The sequence below is a fragment of the Parambassis ranga genome, chromosome 2 (genome assembly GCF_900634625.1).
Source record: "Parambassis ranga chromosome 2, fParRan2.1, whole genome shotgun sequence".
In the NCBI taxonomy this organism is placed as follows: Eukaryota; Metazoa; Chordata; class Actinopteri; family Ambassidae; genus Parambassis; species Parambassis ranga.
The window spans coordinates 44296970-44322273 of NC_041023.1; the positions used below are offsets into that span (position 1 = coordinate 44296970).

The following is a 25304-nucleotide window of genomic DNA, read 5'->3' on the forward strand; positions in this document are numbered from 1 at the left end:
GTTTCCAGCTCACATTGTCTGACCTCTGCTGTCTCAGCCATGTACAGGAGGACCCCAGCAACATCCAATGGAGTGATGCCGGTGTTGACTATGTTTCTATCTTCTATCTTTGCTCCCATCATGGACGCTCCCATGTTCATGATGGGTGTGAACCACGATACATACAACAACTCTAAGCCCCTGTCTCTTACATTGCACTGTCTGTACATCATGTATTAGCTACGTGTCTGTCTCTTCTGTACAACCAACTGCCTGGCTACGCTCGTCAAGGTCATCAACGTCAACTTTGGCATCGTCGGCAAATCTAACACTGCAGTATAAGTGAATGAATCTGCAACCTGGACACCCTTCACATTAAGATTATTATTTAAATGGGATATCATTTAAAAGTTGCTACTTGCTATTTAGGAAATACAGTCACTGCTTCACATTACCAGACTGCTTAAAATAATACACCCAAACACTAAAAACAAAGGAATGAAAAGACAAACCTGATCTGAACAAAAATCTAAACATTTAAAAACTAACCTCCAAACTAGTAAACATTAGTCATTATCCTGATTAGCTATGAAATGTAAATTGTGGCAGTAAAATTAAGTAATTACTCAATTAATTACATGATAAAATGTATGATGTGATTGTTGTAGCGGGACTACAGATGGAAATTAGCTTGTGAGCTACAATCTGGTACAAGCATCTCTGTTCCTTTGAGCTTAATGTTATTGTACATTGTCCCAATAAATAAACTCAAACTCAAACTCGTTCGATATAACTATCATCAGGCAAAATTTTGTATCTCAGTGACCAAAACCTTTCAAAAATTTCAAGTTTCAAAAATGTTTGTAAAAAGTTTTTATTTCTGTTAAAGCATAAAATAAATCAATTCATGTAAATATATAAGTAGGTGTACATACTTTTTTCACTCCTTTACCTTCAATCAGGACTATTTCACCCTTTCGACATGTCAATCAATCAAACAATGTTTACATATTTCATCCATCAAAAAAGAGCAATAGATTTAACATTCATAACTTGAAAGAGATGGTCTTGCATCACTGCATCAACAACCAGACTAAAGTTGTGCTGCTACACACTGACCATCTGAAGTACTTCATAACATGACAACATCCACACATGAGGTCATGTGACCTGTAGTGTTGCACTTTGTGTAAAGAATCAATCAATCAAACCAGATGTATTAGCTAATATTTATACAACGGAGAAATACTCACACTTAAAAACCTAAAAACAGCTCAAAAAAGAAGAAAGGAATTTCATTGCTCACAGTAAACTTTGTTGTAAATATGACAATGACGTTCTTGATTCTTGGGTTTTAGGAGGATTATCACTACAGTCTACTAAAGTCCTACTATTATGTTTAAATAAAAATATTTCATGCAAATTTTAAGTTTATACAAGAAGAAACTAATGTCACTTTATGTGTACACTTTTTGTAGCTCCTGTGAGTGAGTGTGTGTAAATAAGTCTTCTTGGTCCTCCGACTTCTATGATTTAAGCTTCCTCTCATTTGAAATTTAAAAACTGATCAGAAGAATTTAGTGCCTTTTTTGTGAAAATGTGTTTTTCAAAAATGAAACAAAAATAAGAAAATGTGAAAATTCAAAAGAAAGATGACCTTTGAGTCTCTCTTTGTCAGTCAAGTGGGTTCAGGCTCTCTGAGAGCTCACTGTTGTTGTCAGGACCTGTAAGGACAGAAACAAACTGCAGTTTAATTAAATCTGGTCACATAAATAAAACAAAAATAAAGCTTTACTTACCAGATGGAGGGCATGTGGCTAAAATAAAGTAAAAAGTAAACTTAGTTACATGATTTTTTCTTTTCAGCCAGTCTGAAAGGAATAATTTTCTTTTACATATTCACTGTCTCTCACCTTTCTTCTTCCTATAAACCATGAATGCAGCAGCAGCCATGATGAGAGAAAGAAGAGCAGCTGATGCAGCCATGACAGGGACGGCCATGTTCCCAGGCTTCTCTGTTAGAAGAAGGCGCAGAAACAGCAGGCTGTTAGACAGACACTGTCATCAGCAGCACCGGAGCTCCCCAGGGGACGGTGCTGGCCCCCCTCCTCTTCACCCTTTACACCTCAGACTTCTGCTACAACTCAGAACTGTGTCACATCCAGAAGTTTGCAGATGACACAGCCATCGTGGGGTGTATCAGGGATGATGGAGAGGACGAATCTAGTCAGTGACTTTGTCACCTGGAGTCAGATGAACCATCTCTAGCTTAACACCTCAAAGACTAAGGAGCTGGTCATCGACTTCAGGAAGTCCAGCCCACAGCCACGTCCAGTGACCATCAGGGATGACAAGGTGGAGATTGTAGGCAACTACAAGTACCTCAGGTTGTGGCTGGACAACAAGCTGGACTGGACCTGCTGTACAGATCACCTGTACAAGAAGGGGCATAGCCGTCTGTACTTCCTGCGAAGACTGGGAGCCTTCAACATCTGCAGGAAACTCCTGTGGATGTGCTACCAGTCTGTGGTGGCCGGTACACTTTTTTATGCTGTTGTCTGCTGGGGGGGTAACATAGGACAACAGTGGCGCAGTGGTATAGCAGGGTTGTCTAGTTGGTGGTTCAATCCCAACTCCTCCCTAGTCACTGTTGTGTGTTCTTGGGCAAGACACTTCACCCTAGCCTGTGGCGCGCCTTGCTAGTCATTGTATGACACTGCTTGGCAGCAGCCGTAAAGAATTTCCCTCTGGGATTAATACAGTATCTAAAATAAAAAAATAAAAATAAACAAAAGGTGTGCTAACAGGCTGGACAGACTTATCAGGCGGGCCGGCTCTGAACACTAAGAAAACTTCTGGCCATTGTGGACGATGCCTCTGCACACTGTCATCAGTGCTCAGAGGAGCCTGAACAGTCACAGGCTGCTCCTCCCCAAGAGCAGGACCAACAGACTCAGAGACTCCTTTGTCCCCCGATCCATCAAACTCTACAACTCTGCTTTTGGCAGGAGGGGGAGATGGAGGGAGGAGTACAGCCCGCCTGATACAACACACGAATTTCCCTGAGGGACCTTCCCAAAGGGATTAAGAAAGTATATTCTATTCTATTCTAAAAATAAAATATTTTTTTATTTTATTTTGAGAGCTCTGGTTTTACCTCTGTTGGTTCTGATTAGGGTTCCATCCAGTCCAGTGATGATGGTGTCCTCAGCACCCTCAAACTGAAACACACAGTGGTACCTCCTCCAGTCCTCCTCTGGGACTGATGAAACAATCAGATCAACACTCATCTGGAAGGTTCCATCATGGTTGGGGAGGATCTCTCCGTGCTCCACACCTTCATGAATCTCCTCTCCATCTTTGCTCCAGAACATCAGGGCTCTGTCAGGGTAGAAATCTGTAGCGTGGCAGCTGACTGCAGAGGAGGGAGTCTTCTGGAGGAGAGACACTGAGGGACGATCTGGAGGGAGGTAAAAAGTTAAAGCCAGCTCTGAGCTTCCTGGTGTCTAATGAAAAAAGGCTCAACATGTCAGAGATGCAGCATGAACAGGTGCTTTATAACTGTATCATGACGACAATCAGGTCACATGATTACCTTTCCTCAGCAGAAGACTCTTTCCATATTCTAAATACTTCTTCAGCCACTGAATGCATTCATGTGTCAAGAAGAATTTCGTATTGTCATTTCTCATTTTATCTTGGTCCCATTCATTCTTGGTGATGACAGCTCGTGGGTTCGGAGCGATCCACGTCTGTGTCTCCAGGTCAAAGTTTATGAAGTCTTCTCCATCATAACCATGCTGTTCATAACCAGCAGTGTCTCCAGTTTCATCATCCCAGTCACAGCCGAACATGTTCTGGTAGGCATGAACCCCTGACAGAGAGAGAGAGAGAGAGAGAGAGAGAGAGAGAGAGAGATTGTGCATTGTGTGATTTATTTTTATTTTGCTGTAACAACTCACCTCCAGTTTGATTGAAACGCTGCTTCAAAAATTCAAACTTCTCTTTGTAAATGTACATAGCAGCCAAACACCTCTTAGTGAGCCTCTCAAAGTGCTGGGGATCTTCTTCAGTGATTTTATACCCGCAATCATATTTGGATGTTGCTCTCCTGGTGTTGCTGTCACAGTAACCGATGTCAACGTCATTGATCAGTGCAACGGCCACAAACTCTGGGAACTCTGGAACTCCAGATGATGCAGTGTAGAAATACTTCAGGGTGTGTCTCACTGTGGGACCAACAGACAGGTGTGTACGAGGACTTTATAAACATACTGTATATATATACGGTGTATACTGTAACCACAATAAAATACATAATACAATAACAACAATAAAACTTTAATTTGTCTTCAGCTGCAGTGGATCCAGATGTTTGTGTAGCTGTCTTTACTGTACAGATAGCTGCAGATCCAATAACACACCAAGAACATAAATAATACAACAAAGACCTGCTGCTAACATCCTGGGGCCAAACAGCCATCTTTACATGTTTCAGTTATGGAGCATCAGCTCCTCCTTCTCCTCCCACTATGCTGAGTCTACAGTGCAGCGTAAACATTGTAGAAAGATGGAATAAAAAGGAAAAATAAATCTTTAAGAGGGATCTTACTGACCTGCAGCTGCAGTGTGACAGAAGAGAAGAAACATAACAAACAGCTGCATCCTGCTTTAGAGTGGATCTCAGTGTTTGTCTTCAAGTGTGTCCTGGAAGTCAAAGCTCAAATATGTGAGCTTCATATGAACAGTTTACAACTGACAGAACATTTCAGGCTTAGAGCAGATTGTTTTGATTTTTGTTTTTTTTTTGTTTTTTCTTCAGTCTAGACATTTCTGACGCATAGCATCCACAGTGACAACTGAAAGTGCAAACTGTAAGGGAGATAACATTCTGTGACATCTTTTTGTTAATGGTAGGGTAGGACATTTTGAAAACTCAGTGAGAGTCAGCCAGATTTCCAAAGTAAACACACGCCCCTTTCTCTCAGAGCTCACCCTGAAGCCACGCCTCCAATCACATGGACGCGCAACACCTGAAGACGTCTGTGACTTTGGCCATCATGCACGTACCTCTCTGGTGCGCGCAGAGCAGGAAGAAAGTGACAACCAGCCAATACTCCGTGCAGGGTCCACCCGGAGGATTGGCTGATGTTTTTAGTGTTTTATAGCTAGATGATTCATATTCTTAGTTTTAATGTGAAACTGCCGAACTAATCGGATTGTAAAGAGAAGTGTAATTTAACAAGAAGTGCATCAGAATGAAATCTCCTACCCTACCTTTAAAGCAGAATATCACAGCAGGGTGTAAACTTACCTGACTTCAGCTAGGTGCTGGTGTTGTTCTTAGACAAACAGGATTTTAACTGGACTTGCAAACTTAGTAATATAATTCAAACTTTCTCTCAAGCAGACACTCCCCTGGTGTCCTCAGTGACTTCAGCACAAACACTGACACATCCTCTAAACCACAGCACAAATACCAACAGATCAGGGGATGGACCTAATGCAGCCAATAGAACTCCAGGATATGATACCTGGCAAGAAAATCAGGTTTGTATTAGAAAGTGATACCAGAACTTTTACGCTCCCACTAATGTGGCAGTAATTCAGATAAGAGGGCGCTTGACAATTATATGTCAAGCGCCATCATCACACATGAAGAGATATATACATAGCCTACTGTGTTTTTCTACAGTGAAAGTAAATCAGTTACACATTACATGATAAACATAGTGAACATTCAAAAGGCAGGAGGAAAGATTTGTCAGTTTAGTTCCAGTCCCTCATGTAGCCATGATGGGGACGGCCAAGTTCCCGGGCTTCTCTGTTAAAAACAAGAAGAACATGAGCCTGATGAGCACAGAGACAGTAGAACTTTGAGAACTCTGGTCTTACTGCTGTTGGTTCTGATCGCTGATCTGTTTCCTCGTAATGATGTCATCCTCCACAGCAGCGAGCTGAAACACACAGTCGTACCTCCTGCACATCCGACTGCCGGTTGGTGTTTTGCTGTCGCAGTAACCTGCAAGTATTCCAGCCACCTCTACACACCCCATAAACTGGGGGAAGTCCAGGATCCCAGAGGCTCCAGTTAACAAGAACCTCAGGGAGTGTTTCACTGTGGGGGAACAAGGTCGTAGCTTCCAGCATGAGTCTCTCATTTCATGTGTCAAACAGCTGCAGGTGATCAGGCTGCACTATGACCCATGACTATACAGAGGAAATGTGCTTTATTTCACTAAATATAATTAAAATAAAAACTTTAAATAATGTTGAGTTTCTTGCAGGAAAGATAAAGAGTCTCTTACCTGCACATGCAGCCTGACAGAAGAGCAGCAGCCTCATTAACATCCTCATGATAATAATAATAATGATTTCTTTAAACAAAATTTAAAGTAATTAGCTTAGTCAGGGCTTTAATCCACAACAGAGAGACAGTAATGAAGAAAATGAAGCTTCAAAAATAAATGTCCCAGGAGAATCAGGAACTTTTAGACACATGCTGTGTTCTGAGCTCCTCCCTCTCTGACACTGAGATAACATGCTCTGATGGTTGCATTTTTTTCCTACTTCCTTGTCTCAGCTAGTCTGCAGCTAAAGTCCAAAACAGCTCATGCAGCACACAGAAATCTCACAAAACAGTCAGACATCAGTGAACTGACCTGCTTTAAATCAAACCCCCCTTTATCTGGGGGGAAATTGGATTTTTTTCCCCCCAACAAATTAATTACTGAGAAAAACTTCACAGCCTCTTCTGCAAAATATTATTATGTACTAACTACAGGTGTATTATGATGAACTTTAAAAACAGCTTTTTTTCAGACACTGTTACAGAATGATCTCTGCACTCACCGTGCCAGTTTGTAACCCATCAAACATATTTTAAAGCGTTCATTACCATCAAAATAAAAACAATGGTAAATAAAACAAGCACATTAACCCTTTGGAGATTCCTGACCAAACTATGAAACTGTGAAATAAAAAATCAGCCCCAGGTGGATAACTGGTTCACCTGACTGATTCTAATCTCAGCCTTGGTTACTTCACTGGTTCATGCTAGTCTCACAGATTAACATGTAATCCTCAGAGCAAAAGAAACGACCTGCCAACTGTGAAGGAAAAGGTTCTACAGCGTATTACTGTTCTAAATCTCAAAAACTCATTTTAAAACACATACTGAATGTAAACAAACGTTACAGATAATTCTGCAATGTATGATCACATCTAAACTTTCATATCATCTAAAATAACACATCTTTACGAAGTTAGGAAGAGCTATGCAGAAGAAAAAACATTCACATAAAATTCAAAACGAGAGCTTAAATATCTATAAATTAATGATAATCTAAAGAAAATCCAATCAAAAAGAAATAAATTCAGTTTTTGATCCCACATTTATTTCTCTGTGTGTTGTTTTCGATCCAGTAAATAAAGTTATAAACAATAAAAAAAACACCTCCTGTTTCCTGTTTCTGCTAAAAAAAGAAGTCTTATACGCCCACAGCGGTCAGTGGTACTGAAGACACAATTACAACTCAGTGACGAGATTAACGCTCTGTGTACTGCTCTTCGTCTGTCGCGTTTCATCAACAGGTAAAAACAAACACACACACACACACACAGTCAGACAGCTCAGCATGCAGCTCTGCAGCCATCTGGCCGGCACACATCTTTGAGCCGGGGGTTGTCATAATTTAATTAAATAAAAAAAGTACATTATACATATTTTTTATCGGCTGTGACGGTGTTAGAGAGATGTAGTTGGTTGATTTTCATGAAGGACATTCGGCTCGTCCAATGAAATCTATCTTCGCCCCCTCAACTGGCCCCTCAACTGGGACTGCTTCAAGTGCAGAAGCAGTCCCCAGGAGACGTTAGGTTGATGTTAAATCAACTTAGAAAAGTTGGGAGGAAGCAGCTGTTTACTGTCAGTTACAGTAGACGGTTTTATTCGTCTGACGACGTGTTGTTTGCCTTTTCTGCTCCCTCCCCACACACAGTGGACATGAGGAGATTCTAACAAAGACACGGAGAGTTAGAGTTGTTTTCAGCATTAACACGTGTTGTAATGAGGTTAGCCCCTGTTAGCCTGCTAGCTTCAGCCTCGCCTCACACATAGCCACCTGCTCCTATTCTTATCAGCAAGATAAAATACACGTGATGGACCATCAGGACACAGTGGAGCATTATATGAACAGGGAAACACTGATGTAGCAGATGAGGCAGCGCATCATTATAAACACATCCACAAGGTTTGTTGTGAATTCAGCAGTTTTATAAGCAAATAAAAATAAACATGCATTTTTTTGTAAGTTAGTATTTTTAGTGTTTCAGTATTATCTGCATTAAGCAGAGTTTGGTTCATGGTCCAACAACTTTTTGAAACTCAGATGATGAGAAGACCACTGTGTTAAATCAACATGCTGATGTTATTTCATTGATGATATATATATTTTAAAGCTTATATTGGTTGTTAATTGAAAAGTAAAGCACAGTCTATCTCCATCTCTCTGCTCCATATTTGAGGTTGGTACTGACAGTGAGTCGGAGGCAGGGCCATCATGTAGGACCAGTGGAGGAAGTTCTGTTGCTGAGGTGAGTGATGACGGGAAAACTCAACAGGTGGAGTGCCACCAGTGTGGTTGACAAAACTGTTTTTTCACTTGGAATTAGTTTCTGTTTGTCACCGTGTTTTAAAAGAGTTTGTGTTGAATCTGTCTCTGAAATAGTCATTAAGTGTTTACTTCTGTAGCTAAAATAGTTTAACAACCTGTTAAAATCCACAGGAAATTGCAACTACTTCATATTATTATATTATATTTCATAATATACTAATGTACTTTTTTTCAGAGAGAAACATTAAAACGGTAAACGACAAATTTCATCAAAAATACAAACAATTCATTGTCTCTTCCACCATCAGGAATAATGCCCCCAAATATATTCTACACCCAAAATGAACTATACAGATATTTTTCATTCTACAACTAAAAAAAACTCCTGGTGTCTCCTCCATGCTCTGGACACTGTGCTGACAGACACGGCAAACCTTCTTGCCACAGCTCTCATTGATGTTCCACCCTGGATGAGCTGCACTACCTGAGCAGCTTCTGTGGGTTGTAGACACCGCCTCATGCTACCTCTAGGGCTGAGAGCACTGACAAAATGCAAAAGTGACCATTTCTAAGTACATTTAAGCATTTAAATTGTTTTAAAAACCAAAAAAAAGTGAGTAATATTATCTTTAGGACTACACTTTGATGGTAATTTTTTTAAATTTTTTAGACTTTTAATACAGATGTTGGTGTTTTAGGTGACTTAATCTACAAAAATGGTGATTGTTGCTTATTAATAAATCCTGGAAACATGTTGTTGCATTATATAGTAGAAATCGACTATTGTCGATTGTACAACATGTGCCTAAAAGAAACAGTTTTACACCTTTTAGTTCAAAATATACATTGTTATATGATGGGGACACAAATGTAGATCTTAGTGTAAGTTCAATCAGGAAGACTCTGTTTCCCATCATTCACTTTTATCCCTATCTGCTTCCTAATCTCTTTCCCTCTCTCCCTCACTCCTCTGCTCCCCCTCTCTTCCGCTCTCTTAGTCAGGTGCTTAATAGAAAGCACCTCCCTCTCCAATCAGCTGTCACCTTCCATCCCTCTCCTGACCAATCACAGCTTAGCACGAAATTTAAAAGTCTCCATCTCCTCTCCAGCTTTCTTCTGATCTGCACATGTATAAATTTGTACACAATAAATCTCCACAGTAAATCACAATAATGGAAGTGGAGGCTGATGACTCAGTGGTGGACTCGTTCATCACCTGTGCTGAAGTTGCCGAGGTAGTCAAAAAGCTCCCCGGCGGCAAGGCACCGTGGGTGGATGAGATTCGCCCTGGGTACCTTAAGTCTCTGGATGTTGTGGGGCTGTCTTGGCTGACACGCCTCTGCAACATCGCGTGGCAATCGGGGGCAGTGCCGCTGGACTGGCAGACTGGGGTGGTGGTCCCTCTTTAAAAAGGGGGACCGGAGGGTGTGCTCCAACTACATGGGGATCACACTCCTCAGCCTCCCTGGGAAAGTCTATGACAGGGTACTGGAGAGGAGTATTAGGCCTATAGTCGAACCTCGGATTCAGGAAGAGCAATGTGGTTTTTGTCCTGGCCGCGGAACGCTGGACCAGCTCTATACCCTCCGCAGGGTGCTGGAGGGTTCATGGGAGGTCGCCCAACCAGTCCACATGTGTTTTGTGGACTTGGAGAAGGCATTCGACCGTGGGAGGTGCTCTGGGAGTATGGGGTCCGTGGCCCTCTGCTGAGGGCTGTTAGGTCGCGAATACAGGCGGCCGAAATGAGTTTCCTTCGAAGGGTGGCTGGGCGCTCCCTTAGAGATAGGGTGAGAAGTTCAGTCACCCGAGAGGAGCTCGGAGTAGAGCTGCTGCTCCTCCACATCGAGAGGAGCCAGCTGAGGTGACTCGGGCATCTGATTCAGATGCCTCCTGGACGCCTGTTCTGGGCATGTCCTACTGGGAGGAGGCCCCGGGGAAGACCCAGGACGTGGTGGAGAGACTATGTCTCTCGGCTGGCCTGGGAACGCCTTGGGATCCCCCCAGAGGAGCTGGAGGAAGTGTCTGGTGAGAGGGAAGTCTGGGTGTCCCTGCTTAGACTGCTGCCCCCGCGACCCCGGCCCCGGATAAGCGGTTAAAGATGGATGGAAATCTTTCTCATTCAGTTCGCTGACTCTCTTGATTGAAATGGCACCAAATAATATGATTGACCCGCCTACATATGAATAATAATGGTGGGCTGCCATGGTCGAAAATGCCAGGGCCAGTTTTTAGTACCAGTTGAGTCCTGGATGCAGCCACAAACAGCAGGACAGATCTGACCTTCACTGAAAAGATTTAATGCACTGAATGCACATATTTAAGATGAATGGAGACTTGTACTCAGAATGTTTATATCTTGAATCTTCGCCTGCCAGCTGAAGTTCAAGTCACTTGTTTGGCCACCTCTGAGTGTGTATGCCATGGAATGTTGCCAGGGTGATGGAGGGAGAAAAAATAACCCAGTTGCTTTGACTTTTAACTTGTTTAACTTGCTTTACTTTCAGATTCTGCCTCATCTACAGGAGCTCCATCATCTTTTTTTAACCATGAAGAATCAGATGTTCTTGCTCTTTTTGTTGTTTCTCTTCTGTCACATTTCATCAGCAGGTAAGAACACATTCTTTATCATCTTTATTTCTGCTCTACAAGTTAATTGAACAGTATATCATACTACTAACATTATCCATGTTTCTCCTGCAGTGCAGCACTCACTGATGGTTTACAGCACTGCATCTCATGGTCTCCAGGAGCAACCAGACTTCATGTATGTTTTAAAGGCAGATGACAATGAAGCGACTCACTGTGACAGTGCCAAAAAGATATTTGAAACAAAAGAGGACTGGGCTAGAAAATTTTATGAGAACAATACTGTTCTGTTTGAGGAAGCCCGTCAGGACTGTTTAGTGAGGCTGCCCAACATATTCAAATCTATGATCGATATCTTGAAGCAGAACACCCGAAGTGAAGGTACAGTATGTCTGTGTGAGTGTTCATGTATGTGATATATAATAAAATCTAAGAAGACTGACAGATAGACATCCTTGTTAGTTTTTAAAGATTGAACATCTTCTCAGTTTATCCATTGATCCGGCCTCTCTCTCTCTGTCTCTCTCTCTCTCAGGTGACATCATCTTACAGTGTAGAGCTGGCTGTGAACTGGATGAAACAACAGGAGAGTCTTCTGGATTTGTAAATTCTGGACTTAATGGAGAAGACTTCCTGGGATTTGATCTAAATACACTTACATTGATCGCTGTGAGTCCTCAGGCCAGCATTATTAAACAGATATGGGACAAAGACACCGCCACCTTGCAATTCCTTAAGAAGGCTGTCCGTGACAATTGCCCAAAGGATCTAAAGAATTTTCTGGTATATGGGAAGAGCTCTTTGATGAGAACAGGTTGGTTCTTTGTATTTTATGTTGAAATGTTGCCTGTAAAAAATGCCTTGGAAAAACCTTTAAGGTGCATTAAGCACAACATATGTCCAAATCGATCAACTTACTGCATTTACATTTTTATTTAAATGTTAGCGATGTTTTCATTTCTTCTTATTGCAACTTCTTTTCATGTTTCTTTACTCTCTCTCTCTCTCTACCTCCATTATCTCTGCCTGATCTCCTCCCTCCAGATCTTCCCTCAGTGTCTCTCCTCCAGAAGACTCCCTCCTCTGTAGTCAGCTGCCACGCTACAGGTTTCTACCCTGACAGAGCCCTGATGTTCTGGAGCAAAGATGGAGAGGAGATTCATGAAGGTGTGGAGCACGGAGAGATCCTCCCCAACCAAGATGGAAGCTTCCAGATGACTGTTGATCTGAATGTTTCATCAGTCCCAGAGGAGGACTGGAGGAGGTATGACTGTGTGTTTCAGTTTGAGGGTGTCAAGGACGCCATCACCACCAAACTGGACAAAACCCTGATCAGAACCAACTGGGGTAAATTTATCTCATATTCTTCTTACAATTAGTTTCCATCATAATAAAACACAAATAATTTTTTTCTCAATGTTTTGTGGTTCTTCTCTCTTCAACAGTGAAGCCTGATAATGTGACGAGTGTCAGTGCTGTAGTTGTTGTTGGTCTCGTCATCGCTGCAGCTGCAGGTGGATACATGACTCTTAAAAAGAAGAAAGGTGAGCTATGCTGAATTAATCTTGATGCTTCCAGCAGTAAATCTCACATCTGTATTTCAGACTGAAGCTCTCCATTCATTTACATGTTATCAATATATTTCCTGCATGTTTCCTCACAGAAGCTGAGGACAGCATTGAGCTCTCAGAGGCCACAAACCTGACAGCTCAAAGACTCAGCTCACTGAAGGAAAACAAACGTTATGTTTTCTAAGAACATCTTGTAAAATATAATATCCTATTATTAGTATAATATCCTCATAGAGAAGTGTGTTCAGTGTGTAATGATTTCAGTGTTGTCACTCAAATAGATGCATGTTCAACATTTTTTGACCTAAAATATGTATCATGTAAACATTTCTTCATTTTTTGTTACTGTTACTGAGCTCATGTCTTGGCAGCCCTCGTCTACATTCTCACTTTCCCCCTTCTGCTTGTTGTTAATAATAGCATCTTTCCTGTCTGAGGTGAGCTGATCATGGTCTTTAATTTGTCAGATAACGGCCCATAAATGTTTAATCATTTTTCAACTTTTTAATGTTTTTCTTTTATTGATTTTATGTTAAATTCTGTATCAATCTAGTAGAATTTGTTGTTAAATAGTCTAAATTCTGTTGCGACCACACGTAGTTTATTTAACGTCTTGTTTTGAGATTGTCATTGTCGATCCTGTGAATAAAGTTGTAAAGAAAAAAACGAAAAAAAAATCTGTGACGCTGTTTCCGGTAACTTTCATACTTTCATTTTCGAGCCGAATACGACCATGACAACAAAACACGCTGTGAACACACGATACGATGACAGCGTTTTCTCTACTGCTCCTCGTTTGTCACGTTTCATCAGCGGGTAGGTTTAAAACACACAGACACACACACACACACACACACACACACACGGTCTTTATTAACTGTTGGGGCGCTTTCCGTCGGTTCGGCCTGCAGCTGTGACGCAGCCACAGGCAGCAGGACGGTCTGCTGCAGACCTGATCACCTTCACTGTAACACACCGCGTGTACACCGACCTCTGTCTGCTCCCTGTTTGATTAAGACTTTTATCACTTATCAGAAGTATTGATCACGTGTGAGGCAGCCAGCAGGTGGCGCACACAATCTTCTTATAGATGTAAATATGTTGGGAGCTCTTTAATCACACCCACATCTTCCTGTTTATTCTCCTTCCTGTGTGTTCGCCTCTCTGTCTGTACATTGTCGGACAGAACTCTGGTGTTGTATTCAGATGATGATCTGTTTGTGTCCTTCAGTGAAGCACACGCTGAAGTATTACACCACTGCATCATCTGGGGTAGAGAACCAGCCGGAGTTTGTGATCGTGGCGCTGGTTGATGGCGTTCAGGCAGCTTACTGTGACGGCAGCAACAAGATACTGGAAGCAAAGCAGGAGTGGGGGAGGAAAGTGTTCGACAGCGACCCCCAGCTCTACCAGCGCTACAGCGTGGAGTGTTTTGAGAATCAGCCGAACCTCTTCAAAGCCACCATTTCTAGTCTGAAGCAGCGTTTTAATCACAGCACAGGTACACAGTGACATCAGAGTGATGTTAGCAGCACCTCAGACTAGAACCCATACTCTCTGATCATCCATGCATGCAAACAGTATACCACTGTCTGTCTCTCAGGGGTCCACACTTTCCAGAGTGTGGAAGGCTGTGAGTGGGATGACACGACGGGAGAGGTCGCCGGCTCGGTACACTATGATTATAACGGCGAGGACTTCATTGTCTTCGACGTGAGCACGCTGACGTGGGTCGCTCTGAAGCCGCAGGCGTTCATCACCAAGATGAGCTGGGATGTGCAGAGAGCTCGGTTAAAATACAACCAGAGGTTCATCACTCAGATCTGCCCTGATAGGCTGAAGACGTACCTGCAGCATGGGAGGAGCTCCCTGCTGAGAACAGGTAACATCATGTGACTCTCACATGTTTTATGACACCAGACATGCTAAGAATGAGAAGTGAAACATGAGCAAAGGTTCCCTCAGTGGTTCCTTCCTGTCTGTTATGTAGATCAGCCAGTAGATGTATTCGTTTTTTGTGTGTTTTTTCATATGAATAAAATCTTAACCAAATCTCCTTTCATTAACAGTGAAGCCTGATCATGTGACCGTCCCTGTTGTTGCTGCTGCAGTTGTTGTTCTTGCTCTCGTTGCCATGGCAACTGCAGGTGGATACCTGGTTCATAAACAGAGGAAAGGTGAGCTGTTTCTTATCTCTGAGACTTCCAGCAGTAGGTAGAACATGCCTGTTCACTGTGGACTTTGGATTTCAGACTGTGTTCTGTTTCCTGCATGTTTCCTCACAGAAGCTGAGGACAGCACTGAGCTCCCAGAGGCCACAAACCTGAACACTGCCAGCTGATGAACGCAGCTCACTGAGTTATCACATATGGAACATGCAGGAAAACAAATGTTATCTTTACTGTTACACTGGATGAATGGGACCAGAATCCCTGCAGGGATTATGCAGCATTATGTTAGATTATGGTACTGGTCTCATTAATCTGAGGTGCTGGGAACAAGTATTATGCTGAACAGAAGTGGGACCAGTATTCAGCCCTGTGGAACTCCACGTCTGTTTTGTGTGCACAAACTTCTAAGTGCCAATTAACACAAAGGCTTTTAAGTATGCAATCCTTATCCATGTGACCCTATGGGGGCGCTAGATCCAGGTCCAGGTGGGGGTTGGGGTGCTCAGGAAGCCACATTCAACTCTTTGACTCTTTAATATGTAGCTAAAAGGTGGTTTTCTACAACAAAAGTTGCAAATATTTCACTTTTTAAAATTAAAATAGGTGAATTTATGAGGGAAAATAAGCTGAAGGATATGTACATCATTCTATTATTTATGCATAAATTATATTTATACCTTTGTTACACAAGTGTTTTTATGATTGTTTATTGTTACTTTATGGTATATAATTGTTTACACTTCAAACTTTATGCCAGTTGGATCAAAGTTCTGTGAAGTTTGTGAAAAGCAGCTTTTGTTTGAGATCTGTGGTTTGACACTGAACTGACAAGTTTTATGGAGTGAAACACATTTTGTGTCATTTTTATTGTATGTTTGTACATGACAACAAAATACCAAACTTCACACAAGAAACGTCTCAGTTTGTTTTCTTCACTCTCACAGCGGCAGACTTCTAAAATAAAACCTGCTCTGCAAGTTTTTTTTGACTCCTGCTTCTTCCTCACAGGCTGCAACACAAAACCTTTGTGTTGTGTTCAGATTAAATCTGCTTTCTACATACACTTTTGTGATGAATTACAATCACTCCTGACTGTGTGTATCAGCTGCAGGAGCTCCACCATTTGTTTTTTTTTCTGTTTTACATAAACATTCTGTTTAAACATGAAGAATCAGATGTGTTTGTTTCTCTTCTGTCACATTTCATCCGCAAGTAAGAACACATTCTTTATCATCTTTATTTCTGCTCCACAAGTTCATGAGAACACTGAATGCATCATATTAATGATCATATTTGTTTATTTACTGACATCGTCCATGTTTCTCCTGCAGTGAAACACTCTCTGAAGTTTTACAGTCAGTGACTCTTCATCATTTTGGTTCCTGTCCTTAATATCTGCCTGTAAGGGAGTAACTGTAAGTTCATTTATTAAACCCTGCCCCCTTTTCCACTCTCAGATGATATCATTTTACAGTATATATAACTAGCTGTGAACTGGTTGAAACAACAGGACCATGTTCTGGATTTCTAGGGTATGGTTAGAATAGAGAAGACTTCTTTAGATTAGATGTGAATGGATGCCTCTGAGTCCTCAAGCCGGCATCATTAAACAGAGACACCACCATAATAATTTAAGGACTTCCTCAATCGTTTTTACCCACTGTAGATGAAGAGGTTTCTGGAACATGGGAGAAGCTCTCTGATGAGAACAGGTTGGTTCTTTGTGTTATTCCTCCAACAGTAAAATAGAATTATTACTTTGTGGTTACTTTCCTCCAACAACTAGTCAAGTTGATGTTTAGATCTGTGTGAGTCCAGAAACCAGATAAACTCAGTGAATCAGTCCTCTGCTGCACCAACAATCATGATACTGAATCATGCATCAGAGCAGAGAGTCTAACAGCACAGAGCTGCATGTCGCTGAAGAAAGCAGAAATAAAGTACACATGAACATTACATTAAAATAGAGTATATAAAGTAAACAATATGAGTATGTCATCCTCACCAAACAGGACAAAACCCCTGTGAATGTATACAGTTGTTGTATGTTTGTTTTAAGTATCTTAACCAAATCTTCATGTTACCGCCCCTGTTGTTGCTGCAATTGTTGTTCTTTTTCTAGTCGCCTTGGCAAATGCAGGGGGTTACCTGGTTTATAAAAAGAGGAAAGGTGAGCTGTTTCAGTGTAATCTCTGATTACAGGTGGAGTCAAGGAAGCCTTCAATACTAAGCTTGGCAATCCTTCCATTAACAGAGGTGCTGGACTCAGACATCGTAAAATAAACAAGTTTAATGGACTTGTTTTTGACACTTTGTGTCATTTTTATTGTATGTTTGTCACAAAGTACAAAGAGGAAACTGAAAGAGATCTCTGATCGTGGTCGGGTTGTGTTGCATTTGTCCCACTCAGACACATTGTCATTATGCTTCCTCATATAACTGTAACACAACACCTCTTATTGTGAGTCCAGAATTGCTGAGCTTTTTACATAAAGATGAAATCTCACATTTTTGTTTGATTTATTACAAACAAAAAACACACATATTGTTTGCTATGATCTTGCCTTCAGCATGCTGGGAGGGTTTAAACACATTTAAATCAGGAGACACTAGATGTTTAGATGAGAAAGTATTTATTGAAGTACAATGAATGAATGAATTGTGCATTGGTGTTCTTGCGATGACCGACATCCAAAGGGGGAAAGGACAGGAGATGAGGCCTTAGACAGGAATCCCCCCAGGTCTAGACCTGGTGGTGGTGAAGGAGCAATGGAGCAGGAGATAAGAGGCCTTGCCCTGATGAGGAACTGGTGGAGCTTGGGGTGAAGGAGGGTTGCCGAAATCGATCTGAAAGACAGCTGGAGAGGAAACGGAGACATTTTAAATGATTTGCTGAGCAGTGATTGGGCAGGAGAGGGACGGCTCAGCCACTGATTGGTGGGGGAGTTGCTCTATATTAACCAGCTGATTAAGTGGGAGGCAGAGAGAGAGAGAAAGGGGTGAGAGAGAAGGAGAGATAAGAGCGAGGAGGATGATAAGGGAGAGGTGGTTGGAAGAAGTGATGAAAGAGTAAAGATAGTCTTCCTGATTGAACTTGCGCTAAGAGCTTCATTTATAAGAAGAAGTGATATTTCATGATATTTCCATTGACTCTCATCTGTCCTGCAGGCTCACACACACATCAGCTGTGTTCCTTTCGAACTGTGCCAGTCTCATCTAAAGGAGCTCCACCTGCTGCTGCTTCTGTCCTACATGTGAAAAATAAGATGTTTTTCTTCTTGTTGTTGTTTCTCTTCTGTCACATTTCATCAGCAGGTAAGAACACATTCTTTATCATCTTTATTTCTGCTCCACAAGTCATGTGGAGCATACATCATATTTGTATTTATTTGTTCACTGACATCGTCCATGTTTCTCCTGCAGTGAAGCACTCTCTCAAGTTTTACAACACTGCATCCTTTGGACTCCAGAACCTGCCAATATTTACATATGTTTCAAAGATTGATGATGTTGAGGTGCTTTACTGTAACAGCTCCAAAAAGATATTCCAAATAAAGCAGGACTGGGCAGGACAAATATTTGCGAATGATACTCGTCTGTTTGAGGCATACAGTCAGGACTGTTTTGTGAGTCTGCCCTCCATCTCCAACTTTGCACTAAATAGTGTGAAGCAGACCATCCAGGGTGAAGGTACAGTATGTCTATGTGAGCGTTCCTGTACATATATGTATAGTGAAAGACTGACTCAGATAGAAAGTTATCATTGATGAACCTGAGTGATGTAGCACTCTTTTTTATCATCTTCCTCTCTCTCTCTCAGGTGACATCATTTTACAGGGTATAGCTGGCTGTGAAGTAGATGAAACAACAGGACAGTTTTCTGGAATTCTAGATATAGGTTATAATGGAGAAGACTTCCTGAGATTAGAAGTGGATACCCTCACATGGATCCCTCTGAGTAACCAATCCAGTGTCGTTAAACAGATATGGGACAGAGAAACCACCAGAATCCTGTTCGCTAAGTTGTTTGTTAAAGACAATTGTCCTGTGTTCTTCAAGCTGTTTCTGGAACACGGGAAGGACTCTCTGATGAGAACAGGTTGGTTCATTGCATTCTACTGTCCAACAGATGCTACATATAAAAAATAAGATTTGTAGTTTTTTGTGTCTGACAGAAAGTCAGGTAATGTCTCCAGTCTCTTCACCACTTTGAGCAGCAGATGGTTCTGCTCACACCACGTGACAACAGCAGAATTGCTAGTGACGTAGGCTGACCTTATTCTGCAGGCAGAAATTGACCTGAACTTCTCTCCTCCCTCCAGATCGTCCCTCAGTGTCTCTCCTCCAGAAGACTCCCTCCTCTGCAGTCAGCTGCCACGCTACAGGTTTCTACCCTGACAGAGCCCTGATGTTCTGGAGCAAAGATGGAGAGGAGATTCATGAAGGTGTGGAGCACGGAGAGATCCTCCCCAACCATGACGGAACCTTCCAGATGAGTGTTGATCTGAATGTTTCATCAGCTGAAGACTGGAGGAGGTACCACTGTGTGTTTCAGTTTGAGGGTGCTGAGGACAGGATCATCACTGAGCTGGACAGAAGACGGATCAAAACCAACTGGAGTAAATTTATTCTATTTTCTTTGTCCATTTAATATTAATAATGTGCAGAGACAAACATAATTGTTTGTTATTCTTCTCTTTTCAGAAGAGAAGCCCAACCATGTGACGATCCCTGTGGTCTCTGCAGTTGTTGTTCTTGTTGTCATCGCCATGGCAACTGCAGGTGGATACATGATCCGTAAAAAGAAGAAAGGTGAGCGATGTTTTATTTTGATGTTTCCAGCAGTGAGTCTCATGAGTCAAAAAAAAAAACATGACTAAGCTTTAATAAAATAACTAAATAATATTTTAGTTTCTGACTGAAGTTTCCATTAATGTGCATGTTATCAATATATTTCCTGCATGTTTTTCTTACAGAAGCTGAGGTCAGCATGGAGCTCTCAGAGACCTCAAGCAGCTCAAACATGAACTGAAACAAACACAGCTCACTGAAGGGAAACAAACATTTTGTTTTCTAAGAACATCTTTGTAAAATATTATCCTGTATATCCTGCATACTGTATATAAACAGGGAGTCCATGTTTTGGGCAGTTTTCTGTTCTGAGCTGTGTGCACCTTAAAATGGAAGTACTACTTATCAAAACATGAAACCTGACACATTAAACTGTCACGACCTGGTGTTATTTATGGTTTTGTTTTCCTTGTTTTGGGTTTTTAGTTTGATCTGTGTTCAGTTATTGTTTCCTGTAGTCCTGGTGTTTTGTTTCCCTGGGTTTGTGTTTAGTTGTCTTGTCCTTTAGTCCTGTCCTCCCTGTGCATTGTCTTGAGTTTTGCTTCCTGTGTTTTCCCTCCTCGTTGATTACCTGCCCTGCCCTCATGTGTGTCACCTGTGTCTCGTTGTCTTCCCTGGTCCCTGTGTATTTAGTCTTTGTCTTCCCTGCACTCTCTGCCAGTTTGTCTTGTCGTCACCCAAGGGGATTGTGTTTTAGTCTTGTCTCGTCTTAGTTCGTACCATGCCATGCTACGCTACCGCCACGTGATCCAGGTTAAGTCATGTTTTGCCACTACGAGTGTGATTTTTAGTTTTGTATTGTTTTGTCCTCCTGGCCTTTAAATAAAGACTCTTGGACTTTAAACCACTCTGTGTCCTGCAACTGTGTCCTCTCGTCCACAAACCCTGACATAAACGTGTTTCAGTTCATCAACTTCTTCCTCATCAGACTCACAGTTTTCCTTTTCTTAAAATAGAAGCTGCACGACCATTGTTTATTTTAATTTTTACTCCTGTTCCATGACGCTGTGTATCAGAGTGAATATTTGTTTGTCTATAAAAATGTTTTTTTCTCTATGTATAATTATATATAATATTTTTTTATTTGTAACAGAAAGACATTAAACTGAATGTACAGATAAATATTAATCATATTCATATGAAAAACTAGTCAAAGTTTCAGTATAAAGGCCCAACAGTCAGTTTGTGTATTCTGACATCATTGTATTGTTAAAAAAAATGTGTGACATCCTTTCATCAGCAACACTGTCAATAGAAAACTTCCCTGACAAATGAGGGATTCAAAAATCTGGGACATGAGGTTTGACTGGTTTTATCAAGATGATATGACCCACTGAGTCCTTTCCCTGCAGCAATATGCTCACATTAGAGGCAAATAGTTAAATAAAAATATTATTACTTTAATGTACTTTAATGTAAGTAATTTAAGCTGTATTTTTTAACATTGTTCTTCATTTGTTGTGTTTGTCCTTTAATTCTAACCTGGTATTATAATACTAAAGATTGTACAAAGTAAATTCCAGGTTATTATTTTCATGTATTTGTTTATTGTTTATGGTTAAAATATGTATAATATTATATTATTGTTCTGCTGTTTCTGTGTGCTACACACACATACACACACGCACGCAGGCACGCACACACACACACACACACACACACACACACAGGACCAGAGCAGGAAGCACCTGGTTCATTGAGCTCTGCACACCTGGTGGTGATCAATCATTAAGAGCTGCCTTGACATTTTTGTATAACTTTGGTGCAAACGTGCACAAGTGAACAAGCTGGTTCACAAAGGAACAAGACACAGGTGGAACAACACAATGTTACAGCTCTGTTAATCTTACAGTTGAGGTTGAGATGTAAGATAGAGATTATATCAAAATAAATGATTCATTATCGATCATCAGTTGAAGAAGCAGTGTGGCAGAACAGGAGCAACAGAAACACAACTTTCATCATGTTTTAAGATTTGGAGGCAGAAGAAGAAGAAAATCACACCGAGCACACGCTGCTGAAGTTTGATATGATCCAATATTACATCTACCATGTGAGAGGTAACAGGACGTGAACCTTTCCTCTCAGCAGGACCTCCTTGTGCAGCAATAATAACAAACTGCTGATCAGTCGTCCACAGACTGGAGGAATCTTAGCCCATTCTTCAGCACAGAGACAATCTAACATTTCCTCACATCAGCTGCTTGTTTCAGGTGCTTCTGTTATTGTGTAACGACTTGTGTAGTAGTTGTCTTGTAGCAGACTGCCCTCTACTGGTTGGTTCAGTCCACATAGAAGAGACGAGGCTGAATGGAGGTCACTGCTATGAAGACTGTCACATTATATTTCTTTAAAATCAGTCCTCTCCAGATGTGCAGATGTGATGTCACTGCATGTGTCAGTCTTCATCCTGTCCTCTGACCTGTCCAACAAGTTCCCACATGAAGTTTAACTTTCAGCTTCAGTCAGTCTGGTCTAAAAGCTTTACCAGCTGCTTTGTTTTACATACACATTCTGGTTTAAATATGAAAAATACAATATCATGAATTACAGAAGAAACATGTCTCTGTTTATTTAACTTTTCATCTTCATCTCCTCAACAATCTCAGTTATTCTTTTCTAAAAATAAAACCTGCTCCACCTGTTCTTCTTTTACCTCCTGCTGTTTCCTCATATCACTGTAACAAAACACCTTTTGACATGGGTCCAGAATCCCTGAGTTTTTACATACAGACAAAATCTCACAGTTTTGTGATTAATGACAAACATCTCTGTCAAGTAAATAAAAATAATCACACACATTATTTCTTGGTTGCTATGATCTTGTCTGCACCATGCTGGAACAATAAGTCTTTAAAAGCTCATGTAGGTTCTCTTCTGCTCCTCCCACATGAAATATTTCTTTTGATTCTCTTCTGTACAAAACGTTCATACATCAGCTGTGTTCCTTTCAGATTCGGCCAGTCTCTTCTAAAGGAGCTCCACCAGCTGCTTCTTCTGTCAGACATCTGTTTAACCATGAAGAATCAGATGTGTTTGTTCTTCTTGTTGTTTCTCTTCTGTCACATTTCATCAGCAGGTAAGAACACATTCTTTATCATCTTTGTTTCTGCTCCACAAGTTCATGAGAACACTGAATGCATCATATTTATGATCATATTTGTATTTATTTATTCACTGACATCATCCATGTTTCTCCTGCAGTGAAACATACACTGAAGTTTTACATCACCACATCCTCCGGACTCCAGAACCTGCCAGAGTTCATGTTTGTTTCAACGTTTGATGATGTTGAGGTGGTTTACTGTGACGGACACAACGACATGTTCAAAATGAAACAGGACTGGGTAGAAATATTATTTAAGAATAATACACAGCTGTTAGAGAACATCCGCTACGACTGCTTCTTGAGAATGCCTCATCTCTTCAAAACTGCAATTTACACTGTGATACAAGCTATCCAAAGTAAAGGTACAGTATCATGTTTCAGTATATGTTCATAATGAAATCTAACAAACTGACTCTGATAGAAATCCTTTGTTAGTTATTACAGATTGAATGTCTGCTCATCCACAGATCAAACTGAGTGATGTAAACTCTTAAAATCTGTTTTAAAAGTATTATTTTCTCTCTCTCTCTCTCTCTCAGGTATCCACATTTTACAGTGTAGAGCTGGCTTAGAATATGATGAAATAACAGGACAGTATTCAGGATTTTTAGATTATGGTTATAATGGAGAAGGCTTCATTAGATTAGATGTGAAGACCCTCACATGGATCACTCTGAGTCCTCAAGCCAGCATCATTAAACAGAAATGGGACGGAGACACCACAAGCACACTGTTCTATGAGGACCTCCTTCATCGTTTTTGCACAAAGTTTTTGGAGATGGTTCTGGAATATGGGAGAAGCTCTCTGATGAGAACAGGTTGGTTCTTTGTGTTATTTCTCCATCAGTAGAATAGAATAGAAGAGTCCAGAAAGCAGACAAATCCAGTCCAATCAATGATCTGCTGTACCAACAATCAGATGTAAAGAGAAACCAGCACTGAGTTGATGTATCTGAGCAGAGTCAGAACAGCGCAAAGCTGCATGTGAAGAAACATGACAACTGAATATTAAAATGGATTATATAAAGGAGAGGAAAGTCCCTGTACTGCAGGAGACTCATTAACCACACAGTAGAGCTCTACTGGTTGCATTTATAAACTTCAATGAATGCATTATGTAACACATTAACATTTATATGTAGTGTTAAATGTTAGTGATGTTTTCTTAATTTCTTCTTATTGCATCTTATTCTTCTTGTTTCTTTTCTCTCTCTCTACCTCCATTATCTCAACCTGATCTTCTCCCTCCAGATCCCCCCTCAGTGTCTCTCCTCCAGAAGACTCCCTCCTCTGCAGTCAGCTGCCACGCTACAGGTTTCTACCCTGACAGAGCCCTGATGTTCTGGAGCAAAGATGGAGAGGAGATTCATGAAGGTGTGGAGCACGGAGAGATCCTCCCCAACCAAGATGGAACCTTCCAGATGAGTGTTGATCTGAATGTTTCATCAGCTGAAGACTGGAGGAGGTACCACTGTGAGTTTCAGTTTGAGGGTGCTAAGAACAGGATCATCACTGTGCTGGACAAAAGACAGATCAAAGCCAACTGGAGTAAATTTATTTTATAGTATATATTCTGCAAATATTTAATATTATAATGTACAGAGACAAACATTGTTGTTTGTTATTTTTCTCTTTTCAGAAGAGAAGCCCGACCATGTGACCATCCCTGTCGTCTCTGCAGTTGTTGTTCTTGTTCTTGTCATCGTCATGGCAACTGCAGGTGGACATCATATTCATCAAAAGAGGAGAGGTGAGCTATGTGTTATTTTGATGCTTCCAGCAGTGAGTCTCAACATGACTAAACTTTAACATGTCTGAAATAATATTTTAGTTTCTGACTGAAGTTTCCATTAATGTGCATGTTATCAATATATTTCCTGCATGTTTTTCTTACAGAAGCTGAGGTCAGCATGGAGCTCTCAGAGACCTCAAGCAGCTCAAACATGAACTGAACAAACACAGCTCACTGAAGGGAAACAAACATTTTGTTTTCTAAGAACATCTTTGTAAAATATTATCCTGTAGATCCTATATACTGTATATATACAGGGAGTCCATGTTTTAGGCAGTTTTCTGTTCTGAGCTGTGTGCACCTTAAAATGGAAGTACTACTTATCAAAACATGAAACGACACATTGACATGTTTCAGTTCATCAACTTCCTCTGTATCCTCTGTCTCATCGCCATCTCCTTCATCAAGGAGAGCATCTATCCATTGATTCAGGGATCTCTGGAGAACCAAGACTGTACAGAACAGGTCTATCACTACATTGTTTTATAGAACTCTCTTATGGCCATATAAATGTATACATCTACACACAATAACTATAAATTGACTAAATGTATGTTTCATTTCTGAGCATACATGTTATATGAATAGTGAATAGTTTTTATCCTTATTTTTTAACAAATATGAAATCAT

At 40.9% G+C, this 25304-nt stretch overlaps 2 protein-coding genes across 3 annotated transcripts; one reads left to right on the top strand and one right to left on the bottom strand.

Annotated features, from left to right (window-relative positions):
- Positions 1–1179: 1179 nt before the first annotated feature.
- On the bottom strand, positions 1180–5414 carry LOC114449531 (major histocompatibility complex class I-related gene protein-like). Its single transcript, XM_028427277.1, has 9 exons — positions 5294–5414; positions 4596–4686; positions 3942–4208; positions 3575–3853; positions 3137–3439; positions 1893–1994; positions 1779–1796; positions 1578–1703; positions 1180–1500 (listed from the first exon to the last, which is right to left on the bottom strand). The coding sequence occupies exons 2-8, from the start codon at positions 4642–4644 to the stop codon at positions 1654–1656; spliced, it is 1068 nt and encodes a 355-aa protein (XP_028283078.1). The 5' UTR covers positions 4645–4686; positions 5294–5414; the 3' UTR covers positions 1180–1500; positions 1578–1653.
- An 8025-nt stretch (positions 5415–13439) lies between these two features.
- Positions 13440–24915, top strand: LOC114449625 (major histocompatibility complex class I-related gene protein-like). 2 transcript variants are annotated; one of them, XM_028427438.1, is made up of 6 exons: positions 13440–13567; positions 13983–14252; positions 14355–14633; positions 19245–19541; positions 24522–24632; positions 24779–24915. In XM_028427438.1, exons 1-6 carry the CDS (start codon positions 13519–13521, stop codon positions 24832–24834), a joined length of 1062 nt encoding a protein of 353 aa, XP_028283239.1. In that variant the 5' UTR covers positions 13440–13518; the 3' UTR covers positions 24835–24915. The 2 variants fall into 2 exon arrangements, with proteins under 2 accessions (XP_028283239.1, XP_028283247.1); XM_028427446.1 differs by lacking the exons at positions 19245–19541; positions 24522–24632; positions 24779–24915 and adding exons at positions 14821–14928; positions 15037–15882.
- Positions 24916–25304: the final 389 nt, after the last annotated feature.

Bases quoted from the DNA above. Each gene is read 5' to 3' on its own strand.
- LOC114449625 (XM_028427438.1), top strand. From the start codon at position 13,519: ATGACAGCGTTTTCTCTACTGCTCCTCGTTTGTCACGTTTCATCAGCG. The intron at 19,542-24,521 runs GTAAATTTATTC...TTCTCTTTTCAG, and splicing joins ACGGATCAAAACCAACTGGA to AAGAGAAGCCCGACCATGTG. The intron at 24,633-24,778 runs GTGAGCTATGTG...TTTTTCTTACAG, and splicing joins TATTCATCAAAAGAGGAGAG to AAGCTGAGGTCAGCATGGAG.
- LOC114449531 (XM_028427277.1), bottom strand. From the start codon at position 4,644: ATGCAGCTGTTTGTTATGTTTCTTCTCTTCTGTCACACTGCAGCTGCA. The intron at 3,854-3,941 runs GTGAGTTGTTAC...TCTCTCTGTCAG, and splicing joins GCGTTTCAATCAAACTGGAG to GGGTTCATGCCTACCAGAAC. The intron at 3,440-3,574 runs GTAATCATGTGA...ACCTCCCTCCAG, and splicing joins GAGTCTTCTGCTGAGGAAAG to ATCGTCCCTCAGTGTCTCTC.